The sequence below is a fragment of the Marmota flaviventris genome, chromosome 17, assembly GCF_047511675.1.
Source record: "Marmota flaviventris isolate mMarFla1 chromosome 17, mMarFla1.hap1, whole genome shotgun sequence".
Taxonomy (NCBI): Eukaryota; Metazoa; Chordata; class Mammalia; order Rodentia; family Sciuridae; genus Marmota; species Marmota flaviventris.
In genome coordinates, this window is record NC_092514.1 from 43,361,374 (window position 1) to 43,376,298 (window position 14,925).

Here is a 14,925-nt window from a genome sequence, read left to right on the forward strand (position 1 = left end):
TATTGGAATCTTATTTTAGAGTCAAAGAAGATATGTTAAGATGAGTTAAATAATGTAATGTTTGGCTTTAAGAAAGTGCTAATAGTGGCTGGGCACAGTGGTGAATACCTATAATCCCAGCAGCTCAGGAAGCTGAGGCAGGAGGATCACAAGTTCAAAGTCAGCCTCAGCAACTTGGTGAGGCCCTGTCTCTAAATAAAAATATAAAAAGGGGCTGGGGATGTGGCCCAGTGGTTGGGGACCCCTGGTGAATAAAAAAAAAAAAAAAAAGAAAGTGCTAGTAATGGTATGGAATTTTAGTGAAGAAATGAGACTAGTTAGAACTTATAGTACAGGAAACTAAGAAGATGAGTAACTAAGAAAATCAAAGTAGAAAAAGAAAAAAAGAAAGGCTAAAGGTATATCAATTGTATTTTCTGAATAACTACATAAAAACAATGATAGCCTAGTTTCTGTTTAAATAATAGAAAATGGTATCAGTCAATAACAGGAAACGGAAGCGGGGCAAAAAAAGTTTTGGGAAAATAATGTACTGTTTGGACACACTAAGTTGAAGTTCTAGTACCCTAATGGTACACCTCTAGTAAGATGGGAAGTAAATACACAAGGTTGTTAGTTGCAACATTACTTGTAACAGTGAAACATTACAAACTTATTCTTAAATTTATATTCGTAAGCCCATTCTTAAGATATTGGTTGAAAACCTATAGTATCTACACAAGGTATTCTTCAAAAGCTATAAAAAGAATAAGGAACACTCTATTATAGCAAGATACAAAAGAGTATATGAGCTGGGTATGGTGGCCCATGCCTATAATCCCAGATACTAAGGAAGCTAAGGCAGGAGGATCACAAGTTTGAGATCACCCAGAGCAACTCAGAGAAAGACTCTGGCTCAAAAACAAAAAAAAAAGCGGGGTGGGGACTGACAATGTAGCTCAATGGTAAAGCACCCCTGGGTTCAATTCCTAGTACCCAAACAAAAAAACAGTAGTGAGCACCTGTATGAGTGTGTATGTATAATGCTGTCCTTTCGTGCAAGAAAGGGAAAATAAGAATCAGATATGTATCTGCTTACACCTGTAAAAGTGAACATAACAAAGACATACCCGAAGCTATTAAGAGTGGTAGGTCAGGAAAGAGACTAAGACTTTTGACTATCCATTTTTCCTGACAAAATCAAATATTATAATTATAGACATCTTGATTTCTGAAACATATTAATGTTTTACACATTCCTAGAATAAAATATCAACAAAGATGGAAATGGAAAATAAAACTGAATGTGACAGAAATGCATACATTTAATTGAATATTATGCTGATAACTTTACTTAAGAAAAAGAAACTTAACACTAGGCTGCACACACTTGATAATATGTGAATACAAAAAACATTACAAAGAAATCTTAAACCATACTTAGTATGCTTATAGCTTAGTAACAATATCGGTATTGCAATTCTCTTCTGTGTGTGTATGTGTGTGTGCCTGCACACGCGCACGCACACACACACACACATATGCAGTGGTGGGAATCGAACCCACAGTCTCTCACATGAGGGGCAAATGCTCTACCACTGAGTTGTATAATAACTGTATTGTATAACTGAACAAATGAGTACTTTTATTGATGTTGTTACCAAGGATGGGGATGTAGCTCAGTGCTAGAGTGCCTGCTTAGCATGTGTGAGACCTTGGCTTCAATTTCCACACTTAACAAAAAAGGACCAAGGGAAGAACAACCTTATAAAACTGGACTAGAATTAGGGTGGCAATATGAAGATATGGTTTTAAAAACAAAACAAAACAAAAAACAATTTTCTAGCTCTGTCTACTAAAAAGAGTCACTTTAGTAGCAAGAAACATAGCTAACATGCAGATATTGGTTTGTAAATATCATTCTTTGCCAATAGAAACCAGAGACCTTGGAGAAATGGATGATTTTAGGCCGGAGTCATGAAAAAGTGCAAGGAAAATCTAAAGAACTCCATTATACCAGAAAGTAAGGTACTGCTCAAAAATTGATGTGGATATAGTAAAAGCACAGAGAAGCCTTTTGAAAAGGGATCTCATTAGTGAAATTTAGGACAATTTGAGAACCAAAAATAATGATGACAAAAATAGGTAACACATTGAGATGGAAATACAAGTCCAAGACCAGACTGATTCTCTCTCTCTTTTTTTTTTTTTTAAGACCAGGTCTTGCTGTTACAAAGGCTTGTCTTCAATTCTTGGCCTCAAGTGATCCTCCTACCTCAGCCTATCGAGTCACTGAGACTACAGTTGCACAACACTGTACCTGGCTTTGAGTCTTAAAAAAACAAAGGGAAAAGTACTTCTTAACAGACAAATCACAAAATAGAAAACTATAAATAAATAGAAAAGTCTCTCACCAGGCACAGTGGCCCACGCCTGTAATCCCAGTGACTTGGGAGGCTGAAGCAGGAGGATTGCAAGTTTGAGCAAGGCCAGCCCATGAATTTAGTGAGACCCTATCTCAAAATAAAAAATAAAAAGGGCTGGGGATGTAGCACAGTGGTAAAGTGTCCTTGGATTCACCCTGCCCCCCAGTACTAGGGGGAAAAAAAGAAAAGAAAAATTAAAAAAAAATCTTCATCTTATAGTCACTACAGTAATATTTGAGTTGGGCAAGAAACAAGTGATTATAAAATCACTAGGTAAAAGATTATTAGGGGCCAGGTCTGGTGGTAATCCCAGCAACTCTGGAAGCTAAATGAGGAAGACTGCAAGGTGGAGGCCAGCCTCAGCAACTTAGCAAGACCCAGTCTCAAAATAAAAAATAAAAGGCCTGGGGATGGCTCAGTGGTAAAGTGCCTCTGGGTTCAATCCCCAGTAACTCCTCCCCACATAAAAGAGTATCAGGGGACAGGAAATTCACATTATCTTTAACAATCATCCCATAGATCACTTACTAGTTGCAAAAGGAAAAAACTATTTGTACAATGAAAAATCTAATGAACACTGTCTTAACCAAGTGATCAAACTTAGCTTAATCAAATAATAGAACAGACTGACATAATGTGCCTCCTAAGTCCATGCATGAAAACACAATGGAACCTATGTAACATTCTTCCAAGAGGTGATTAACCAATTTAAAATGTTATTTTCATGAGGAAATGATAACTCTAAGTTAAGGGATATTCTGTAAAATAACAGGCCTGGATTCTTAAAAAAATGTCAGTTATAAAAGATTAAAAAAAAAAGTGGGGGTGAGAGGGGACACAACTAAGTAGAACAAACAAAGAAAGAAAGAAAAAAAAGAAAGAAAGAAAGAAAGGTGGGGTGAGAGCTAGGTGTGGTGGCACATGCCTGTAATCTCAGCTCTCCGGAGATTGATGCAGGAGGATAGCAACTTCAAGGCCTATCTCAACAACTTATTGAGATCCCATCTCAAAATTATATTTATAAAAGATCTGCAGATGTAGCTTAATGGTAGAGTGCTTGCCTTGTGTTGAATACTAAGAACTGGAGAAAAAACAAAAGGATGAGAAATGACTCCAAAGTAAATTAAAGAGAGGATAATTCAATATAATGTGTGAGGCTTGATTAAATCATGGATATTAAAAACAAAACAGTTATAAATTATGTCAGTGAGACAACTGGGTAAGTTTGAATATGGACCAGATATTAGAAAACAAATTGTATATCAATGTTAAATTTTTCAAGTGTGATAATTGTAATGTGGTATCAAAATGCCCTTACTTTTAGCAGATACATATCAAAGAATTCAGGGATGAAATGCTCTGATGTCTTCAAACAGCTCTCAAAATTATACAACAAAAATTAATTAAACTTAAAAACTTAAATAATCATAAATACTTACACATATGTGGGGGCAGGGAATCAAGGAGGGACAGCTGACTATGAAAATATGACAAAACACAACTGTGATCACTGCACTATTCTTGGACTCTTTAGAAAGTGTGAAAATTTTCAAAGATACGTTATTTCTGAACTGCTTAGAAGGTTTCAATTTTTTAAATAAGCAATTACAGAAATGAGAAGCCAGGGAGTAAGATGCAAAAGTAGCAAAGTAGAATCACAGCAGTCAAGGGAGCTGACTTTAAAATGCTGTGCTTGGGCTGGGGTTGTAGTTCAGCAGCAGAACGTTTGCCTCACACGTCTGAGGCACTGGGTTCGATCCTCAGCACCACATAAAAATTTTAAAAAATAAAATAAAGATATTGTGTTTATCTACAACTAAAAAAATATTGGAAAATAAATAAATAGATAGATAGATACTGTGCTCTAAAGCTTCAATGCAACACAGCAATAAATTAAAGATGAACCAACTAAAGACCACTGGACTCAGCAATGGGGAAGTCAGTGATGATACAGGGGATAAAAGTTTAACTGAAATAGTAAAGTTATAAGTCACAATACAGTGAGTTAAAAAAAAAAAAAAGCGGGGGGCTGGGGATGTGGCTCAACAAAATAGTGAAGACTCCCAGCATGATAAGATGTGGATTTTGGAGGGAGGAATTTGGAGGGGACTTAACTATGAAGTCAAACCTTCATGAAAACAAAACATGGAGATGGTAGATAAACAGAGAAAGAGAGTGGTATAGGCTTAAATCTCAAAGGAGAAAGGGTTTTGACCAAAGGGCAGATGAGCAATTTAAAGTAAAAATTTGAGGATGTGGCTCAGTGGAGCACTTGCCTAGCATTCAATAGGCCCTAGTTTGATCCCTAGCACAAAATGGAACAGAACAAAACAAAGTATATCCATTCTTCCCTTGAATTACATTGTAAGTAAAGTAAGAGGCAGAACTACATTGTCTCAAATGGAAAATCCTAATATCTAGTATATATCCTGGAATATAGAAGGTTCTTAATTAGTTCAAAAAAGGACGGAATGGGAGAAGAATGGCTATTCACTTTTTAAAATATTTTTTTAGTTGTGGATGGACCTTTATTTTATTTATTTATATGCAGTGCTGAGAATCGAACCCAGTGCCTCATACATGCTAGGCAAGTGCTCTTATCACTGAGCTACAACCCCAGCTCAGAATGGCCATTCTTTGGAACCACAAACGTTTGGCCAAAGGTTCTAAAATTTATAATGCTTGTATTATATATTTTGCTTCCAGAATATATTTTTGTTTCAATCAGGAGGGTAGTGACATGGTTGTTTGTAGCCCTTTCCTCAACATTCTACCATGAGCAAATATCCAAATAAGACTTTTCCTGTAAGAAGTAAACAATTTGATTAAACCAAGCAGAATGTCCAGTTGCAAGCAACTCAGTTAATATAACAGGACATATGGTTCTTCTCTGATCATCTTTAAGGCTAGGAAGAGGACTTACAACATATGCAGGTCAGGGAGGTTAGTACTATCTCAAGAATAATAATAAAATGGGAAGGAAAAACCTCAAAAGGAGTCTACAGTCATCTAATCTAGGGATTTAGATATAAAAGCTCTGGACTTATAACCCTAAATAACCTCTTCACTTTCATTATTTTTGCTGTGAGCTTGTTTTCAAGGACAACCAACAAGGAAGGAGATGATATCTGATCCTCTAGACATGCTTGGGGGAAGAAACCCTAGGAGTGGGAAGGAATGATAACCAAGTAGGAGGGGTGAGAAGCTTATATCTAGATACCTGTGCCCCAAATTCAGATTTTCCAATATGCCACCAACACCATCACTGGGAAAAAAAACCACAATATTTTCTTCTTTTCAATAAGATACTTCTGTGAGAAACATATTTCATTCATGTATAATTATGTCTAATATGGACAGCCCTGTTTATCAAATATGAACAAGTAATATATCAAAAGGAATGGATTAAAAAAGAGAGAGAGAAAAGGAATAGATTACTTAAGAATCTTAATGGGGGGTGGGGAAGAATGACAGAACTTTGGATTGTGCAGAAGGGAGTGAGGGGAAGGGAGGGGGTGTGGGACAGAAAGGACTGTGGAATGAGATGGACATTATTACCCTACATACACATATGACTACTGGGGTGACTCTACACCATGTTCAGCTAGAGGAAGGAGAAGTTGTGTTCCATGTGTATAATATGTGAAATTGCATTCTACTGTCATGTATAACTAATTAGAACAAATAAAAAAATCTTAACCAATACTTCTTCCAACACACTTCTAAAACACACATTATTATTCTGTATCTAATATGTTTTACAGATTAAAATTCACTAAACTCAAATAATTCCAATATGAATGCCATATAGCAGCTACTTCAAATTGAGGAGTCATTTACATAGCTTAAATGAAAATCAGGAAGGAAGAAAAAAAAGACCAAAATAATACAAATTCTGTAATGTGTTTTTTAAAAGTCTATGATTTTTTTGTGGGAGTAGAGGAGTGCTGGGGATGACACCAAGGGACTCAAGCATACCAGGCATGCATGCGCTCTACCTCTAAGCAACACACTCCCAGCACACTGATTTGTCTTCCCCATTCCCCATACTGAGGATCAAATAAAGTGCTTCACATGTACTAGGCAAGTACTCTACCATTGAGCTACATATCCAGCCCTTTTTTCCTTTTTGTTTAAAAAAAAATTTTTAAGTTGTTAATGGACCTTTTTAACTTTTTTTTTTAAACATGTAGTGCTGAGAACCCAACTCCGTGCTTCACATACTATGCAAATGCTTTACCACTGTGTTATGATCCTAGGCCACCCCCCCGCCTTTTTTTTTTTTTTTACTTTGAGACAAGATCTGGTTAATTTGCCCAGGCTGCCTTCAAACTTGCAATCCTCTTGCCTCAGAATCTGAAGTAGATGGGATTACAGGCCTGCCTCACTGAGCCCAGTGCATTGACTGTCTTGAGGCTTTTATTTTAAGACAATAGACACTTTTTAGAAATCAGTCCCATACAAAAAGAACAAGAAACTGAACATAATTATTCCATCTGAAGTTAAACTAGGAGACACAAAGACCCTACATCTCAAAAGGTAATGACAGAGTGTGGATAAAACAATGGTCTGTGACTTAGTAGACTGGGGTCAGATCAAACCTAAGTACCAGTAAAGAACAAGATACAAAAAAGTTGATTCCATCTATAAAAACTTAAAAAGTTTCAAAAAACAGAGGCAAAAATATTTTTAAAAATTAGAGGCCAGGCACAGTGGCACATGCCTGTATTCACAGCAATACCGGAGGCTAAGGCAGGAGGATCACAAGTTTGAGTCTAGCCTCAGCAACTTAGCAAGACCCTCAACAAGTTAATGAGACTATGTCTGAAAATAAAATATAAAAAGGGCTGGGTGTGGGAGGATGGGGCTATGGCTCAGTGGAAGAGCTCTTGCATAGCACGTGTGAGGCCCTGAGTTTGATCCTTGGCACCACATAAAAATAAAAACAAATAAAATAAAGGCATGCTGTCCATCTACAACTACAAAAAAAAAAAAAAAAAAAATTTTTTTTTTTTTTAAAAGGACTGGGGCAGGGCTGGGATTGTAGCTCAGTGGTGGAATGCTTGCCTCATATGTGTGAGGCACTGGGTTCAATCCTCAGTACCAAATGAAAATAAATAACATAAAGGTATTGTGTCTGTCTACAACTAAAAAAAAAAAAAAAAAAAAAATGGCGGGGGTCGCCAGGGATGTAGCTCAGTGTAAAATGCCCCTGGGTTCAATCCCCAGTACAAGAGGAAAAAAACATTAAGGGTATTAAAGACTACAGAAAGCCAAAGGTAGAAAGCTAAAAATCTGAAAGTCTGTATAAGGAACAGAAAAAGCAAAAAGATTCGCATCCCTGCACTAAACAGGGAGCTAGTTCTAGGAAAGTATGCTCTCCAGGAAAAAAAAAAAAAAAAAAAAAAGAGTAAAGGATAAGATACAGAGTGAGATACTAAAGTAAAAAGGTGAATTTAGTCAAAGTCTACAAGTTGAAAGGTGAGCTCTCCATCTCTTCTCTCACCCAGTTCCAGAAAACTTTATAAAGACAAAAAGAATGGAGGACTTTCCCCAACTGATATGCCTCAGAAAAAAAGACTTAAAGACATTATTGCTTGGAGGTTCTTAGTTAATTAACAGCTAACTATTTAAATTCCCTACAATGAAGCCTACACATAGAACTTCAGATCAGCTTTTCAGAGTGCCACTCTTAAACAGGAACAATCAGTGAAGGATACCAGGCATCTAAAGAAAGCCTCTAACACCGACATGAGAGATAAACCAAAGTCAAAACAGAAACTCAGAAAAGACACAACACACGGAAGAAAAGACAACTTAAAGAATTATATGTGGCTCAGTGGTAGAGTGTCTGCCTGGTATGTATAATCCACAGCACTACAAAATAAATAAATAATTAAAACCTCAGCTGGGTGTGGTATGGCACACCTGTAATTCCAGTGGCTCAGAAGGCTGAGGTAGAAGGATTGCAAGTTCAAGGCTCACCTGAGCAATTTAGCGAGACTCTAAGCAACTTAATAAGACCCTGCCTCAAAATATAAAGCAAAAAGGGCTGGAGATGTGGCTCAGTAGTAAAGCGCCAGTTATGGGTTCAATCCCTGGCACCATAAACACAACAACAACAAAACAAAAACAAAAACCTCAGAAGGGGCTGCAGATGAAATGCAGCGATAGAGCACTTGCTTACAATATGGGAGGACCTGGGTTCAATTTCAAAAGAAAAAACAAATAAAAACCCTCCTCAGGGGGATAAGAGAAGATAATGTTTTCATAAAACAGTTTTCTATAAACAGAAAGCAACAAGGACTGAGTGTGCTGGTGCATGCCTATAATCCTTAGCAAGAGACTGAGGCAAGAGGATTCCAAGTTCAAGGCTGGCCTGGGGAACTTAAAAGACCCTGTATCAAAATAAAAGGGTCAGAGATACAGCTCAGTGGTAGAATATTCCTGGGTTCAATCCCTAGTACCATACCCACACATACACACACAACACAATCAGTGCTAAGATTGATCTCACAATAGTTTATAGTAGAATGAGGATTAACAGAGACTACAGAGAGTAGGATGAAGGGAGGGATAGGGAAAAGTTTATTAAATGGTATTTACTCATTTACAGATATAGGAGCAAGAAGTTCTGGTGTACTACTGCACAATAAGGTAACTATAGGTAAAAATAATATATTATACATTTCAAAAAGCTACAAGAGCCAGGGGTGGTGATATATAGCTATAGATCCAGCTACTTGAGAGGATGAAGCAAGATTATTTGATCACAACTGAGCCCAAGAGTTTAATCACCCCACCACCACCATTACCACTACCAAAAAAAAAAGAGTTAACAGAACTTTTGAATTTTCACCACAAAGAAATGACAAATGTTTGAAGAGATAAATATGTTAACTGGATTTAAACATTATGCAGGGGTGGGGATGTAACTCAGTGGTAGAGTGCTTGCCTAGCATGCACAAGGCCCCGAGTTCCATCCCCAGTCCCACACATATAGACACACAAGTACAAAGGTATAATAAAGAAATTCTCGAACATTCAAGATTTTTTAAAATATTTTTTTAGTTGTAGATGGATGCAATCCTTTTTTTTTTTATGTGATGATGAGGACCGAACATGTGCTAGGCAAGCACATGGGCTACAACAGCAGCTCCAAACATGCAATATTTTTTTAATGTTTACCATCATACACCCTTTTTCAAGGTGCTATTAGCAGAAGGAAACAAGGCATAACTAAGAAAAAGAATCATATGGGATCCAGAAAACAGGATCCAATATTGAAGGAGCCAACAATCAATTCTAAGGACCATAATGAAGAGACAGTAATGACAGGTCTATCCAGAGACCTACCAGTCCAGATGAAAACAGGGGAATAGAAGGTTTCTAAAGAGAGGTCTTTAAGAAAATAAATGGAACTGATAGATTATCTAATAAATCAGCCCAAATCCAAGACTTCAGGTGTTTCAAAGAGTTGTTGAAAGGTGTGAGAAGACATTAGTAAAATCAAAGCAAATGGAAATCACCAAAATGGCTAAGTGACTAGACTGCTACCACACAATGAATTCATGATAACTAGCCAAAACTCTACTTTTAAGTCTAGTAAATCTTCACCACTTGGTTTATTTGTAAAGAGTATATTTACAGTAATATACTGACATTGACTCTTTCTTTTTATTCTAACCCCATGGCGGGGGTGGGTGGGGGGTGAGGCTGAGTATTTATTTATTTATTTTGCGTGAACCTGGGACCTTGCGCAAGCCAGCAGAGCACTCTACCACTGAGCGTCCCCAGCCCCTAACATTGACTCTTACAAAATTATTTCTCTAGGCTAATGCCAATAATTGATGTTTTTATTTCAATTCCCTAAGCCTTTTCACATTATTCTACTCAACTAAAAACACTTTCTAATATCAGGCATTTAAAAATAAAAAAAGTTACACACACACACACACACACAGTCAAAGAAAATGAACCCAAATGAGAGGATATGAAAAAGGATATGAAAAGTGAGGAAAAAAAGAAATTAATATCCTTAATTATTATTTTTTTAAATCTTTATTTTTTAGATGAAGGTGGACACACAACATCTTTATTTCATTTTTTGTGGTGCTGAGGATGGAACCCAGTGCCTCACGCATGCTAAGCGCATACTCTACCACTGAGCCACAACCCCAGCCCCAAGATCCTTAATTATTATAATAGGAAGTCAACACATAATTCTAAAACTGAACTAAGAAATAGCAGTATATGCTTATTACTTAAAAATATGGACACTAGTCATGTGTGATGGCACACACCTATAAACCCAGCTACTCACTGAGGAGATGGATTTTAAGTTTGAGGCCAGTTTGAGCAACTTAGTGAGACCCAGTTTTAAAATAATATTTAAAAGGGGACTAGCAGGACTGGGGCTGTGGCTCAATGGTAGCTCACGTGCTTGGCATGTGTGAGGCATTGGGTTCAATTCTCAGCACCACATATAAATAAATAAAATAAAGGTCTATCAATAACTAAAAAAATATTTTAAAAGGGGGGCAGCACTAGGGCTCGGTGCAGTGGTGTACACCTTTAATCCCACCTGAGACAGAAGAATCTCGAGTTCAAAGCCAGCCTCAGCAACTCAGTGAGGCCCTAAGCAACTCAGCAAGACCCTGTCTCTGAATAAAATATAAAAAAGGGCTGAGGATGTAGCTCAGTGGTTAAACATCCCTGGGTTCCATCCCCAGTATCAAAAAACAAAAGGGGATGGGGTGGGCTTGGGATGTAGCTCCATGGCAGAATGCTTGCCTAGACCTGAGTTTAATACCTAGCACACACACCCCCCACCAAAAACAAGAAAAAGAAAAAAAGAGACCAAAACCAGCTAGATTTACTTCAGAGAACTGAAAGTGCTCTCCTTTCCACACTCACCAGGCAGAAATAAAACAGGAATAAACGTAACAAAACAGACCTCACTTTCTAAGAGGATAATTATTAGAAATAATTCCTCCCATCCTTTGGTGCTAGAGATTAAACCTAGGGCCTCATGCAAGCTAAGCACATGCTCTGCCACTGAGCTACAACTCGAGCCTCCAGAAACACATTTGCTTTTTTTCTTTTTTGGTGGTACTAGGGATTGAACCCAGGGCTCCCTACATCCTAGACAAGTCATCTACCACTGAACTATCTTTTCAGTCCCTAGAAATACATTTTTCTGACTGAGAATTCAAAGTCAAACTTTTATAGCAATAAAAAACATTGTGTGGAGGGAATAAAAGTAGGAGGAGGGAATCACCTTTTTAAGCACCTTCATGGCAAATATTTTCCCAGTATTTGCTCCTGTTACTTTTCGTACTTGAAAAACCTGAATAAAGAAATAAAAATTTGTGTTATTAAAAGCCAAATTATGTGAGTTATGCTCCCTTACTTGCTATTTATATGAAACAATTAACACAATAGTTTATATTGTAAAACTTAGCACCAAGAAGTAGTATGGGCAAAAATGATCAGCTGGAATAGACCATATTTTAAATTTTACTAGTGAAATCTGTTAAACATGGAACTTTCTTGTTTGTTCTGCTGCCATCTGTTGGCAATGATAGAAAGTGACCATCTAGTGATGAGAACTCTGTGCTACTTTAATACATAAAATCCCAGTTTACTTAGAATAAATTATAGTCAGGGTTTCCAAAAGCATAACAAACTCAAAAATTATAAAATACTTCATAAATTTATTCCAGAGATGCCACTGTTCTTGTTTCATATAAAACTATTTAATAATAGTTGATATGGAATTGCCATTTACCCATTCCATTAAAAAATAGCTATCTATAAAACATTTTCATACAACAGTTAAAATATATGAATTTGAAGTGCATGTGCTACACATTCAGAATGGTCAAAACATATGATATGTCCTTAAGCTAAAGAATAAACTACACATGTCACATTTGGCAAAAATTAATACTTTATAATAATATAAATAATTATTAAAACCTAATCCTAACCAAGATGTTACCTAAATTCTGTCTCTTGAAATAAAATGGCTGGATGTAAGTTTTCTTGGACAGAACACCTAATGGTGAGGTCTTGCCTACGGCAAAACTATGATAGTAAAATTTCGTCTGCTTTCTTATTTTTTCAGTTTCCCTAACTTGATTTCTCCAGGTAATTGCAAATCAAAGAAAATCAATTGAGATTAAGAGATCAATAACAGATAACTTAATGTGCATGCCTTTTGAAAGTAAGCAGTAGTTTGTAAAGGATACTTATACAAGGTATCATTTAACTAAAGGAAAGAATCCATCTTCTAATACTAGACTTTGCCTGGCACAGTGCCTACTTATTTAACAAATACTAAGCATCTATATGTGGCAGATTTTTACCTGTGTGGTAGTAGCAAGAAAGAAAATGGAACTATTTACATCCCTCAAGTCAAACCATATTCTTTGCTAATGGTTAACAAAGATTAAAGATAACTGCTAGAACAAGGGTATAAAAAGCAATCTAACCAATACAGACAACAGCTCTCATTTCAAAAATACTTCCTACCTTTCCATAGCCCCCTTTACCAAGTACCCGAAGTAGCTCAAAACATTCTGGTCTGATTTTTTCTGGCCCTTTGTTCACACTAGTTTCTGAGATTTCAAATTTCTCACAATGTTCCATGCCACTGGGAAGAAAAGCACAACCAAAAGTAAATTTGCAAAAAGTTAAATTATCTTCGTCACATTGTTAGAAAGCAATAAGAGAAATGGAATCCAATTAAGTAAAAGGAAAAAAGTACACAACAATAAAACTAGTTATCTGTGCTCTAAGAAAATTGATGATTTAATGACATGGCAGGTCATTATCAGGGTGGGCTGATAATTGTCTATCTGCTTGTTCACAGAATGCGCCATCATTTATTTTCATACGCATGAAGCACCTCCAAACTAAGGGAAATTAGAATAAGTTTATTAAGGTGACAAAGGAAAAAATCTTCTAGTTATTCAAATATAGTTGAATACTTATTCACATTTAGATTTCCTAGGATCTTTCAAAACCTATCCAATTCAAATGTCCATGAGAAAAGGTATTATATAACACCATTTGTCAACTTCAGCCGAAATCAAAGATCTTTCAAAATTTACAATTAGTTCATCCTTAGGCTACAAAAATTCTTGCTAATAAAATTTATCCATGGCCAGGCATGGTGGCACACACCTGTAATCCCTACAATTTGGGAGGCTGAGGAGGATAATCACAGGTTTGAGACTATCTTGGGCAACTTGATGAGATTCTGACTCAAAATAAAAAATTTAGCCAGGCATGGGAACACACAACTAATCCCAGCAGCTCAAGGCTGATGCAGGATGATCACAAGTTCAAAGCCAGCCTCAGCAACTTAGGGAGACCCTAAGCAACTCAGAGAGGTACTATCTCTAAAAAAATATATAAAACAAGGATTGGGAGCCCGGCACAGTGGCACACGATTGTAATCCCAGCTGCTCTGAAGGCTGAGGCAGGAGGATCACAAGTTCAAAGCCAGACTCAGCAAAAGTAAGGCACTAAGCAACTCAGTAAGACCCTGTCTCTAAATAAAATTTTTAAAAATAGGGCTGGGGATGTGGCTCAGTGGTTAAGTGCTCCTGAGCTCAATCCCTGGGAAACCGCCCCCCCCCCCCCCCCCCGCCACAAAAAAAGGTTGGGGATATGGTTCAGTGGTTAAGTGCCTCTGGTTTCAATCCTTGGTACCAAAAAAAAAAAAAAAAAAGAGCTGGGGATGTAGCTCAGTGGTAGAGCACCCCTTGGTTCAATCCCCAGTACTGGCACAAATAAATACTCCAAAAGGGGTGGCAATTGTGTCTGTCATTTATGTTTCCTATATGAGTGATCTATATTCTCAATCTCCTCCCATACCAAAGCTTTTTACCTGAGGGTCTGGTGCAGATAAGATTAATCACCATACTCACTGAATACAGCTTGTTTAAAATGATTTAAGACTGCATGAATATGTTTGAATGATGTATTAAAAAAAACTAGACACGTTTGATTTTTTTAATACAAATTTTTCAGTGAAAAAAATTTAGATTCACTCAATACACCATGAATTTGAATAAATAGCTTTTTATCAAAAGCTATACATAATATTAAAACTCTGGGGGGCTGGGGATATAGCTCAGTTGGTAGAGTGCTTGCCTCACGAGTGCAAGGCCCTGGGTTCAATCCCCAGCCCCAGCACCTGGAAAAAAAAAAAAAAACAACTCTGGATATGTTATTATATTGATCAGATTTTGGTGCCAAACTCAATAAACCAAGTCTATAAGAATGACTAGAGGGCTGGGGATGTGGCTCAAGCGGTAGCGCGCTCGCCTGGCATGCGTGCGGCCCGGATTCGATCCTCAGCACCACATACAAAGATGTTGTGTCCGCCGAGAACTAAAAAATAAATATTAAAAAATTCTCTCTCTCTCTCCCACTCTTTCTTAAAAAAAAAAAAAAAAAAAAGAATGACTAGATATTTAATGACAAGTTACTGGAATCACTTGATGGC

General features: G+C 37.0%; 1 protein-coding gene and 1 non-coding gene across 9 annotated transcripts in view; one reads left to right on the plus strand and one right to left on the minus strand.

Moving 5' to 3' along the window:
* The window catches only part of Rps6kb1 (ribosomal protein S6 kinase B1), a 94,220-nt gene that overhangs the window by 70,986 nt on the left and 8,309 nt on the right, over positions 1-14,925 (minus strand). For all 8 annotated transcript variants that reach the window (XM_071603467.1, XM_071603469.1, XM_071603464.1 and 5 more), the window contains exons 3-4: positions 12,942-13,062; positions 11,686-11,754 (exon numbers count right to left, since the gene is read on the minus strand). In XM_071603467.1, coding sequence (XP_071459568.1) covers positions 11,686-11,754; positions 12,942-13,062 — 190 coding nt within the window. The remainder of the gene's footprint in view (positions 1-11,685; positions 11,755-12,941; positions 13,063-14,925) is intronic.
* On the plus strand, positions 14,537-14,612 carry Trnav-cac (transfer RNA valine (anticodon CAC)). The gene has a single exon. It is a non-coding gene; the product is annotated as a tRNA-Val (tRNA).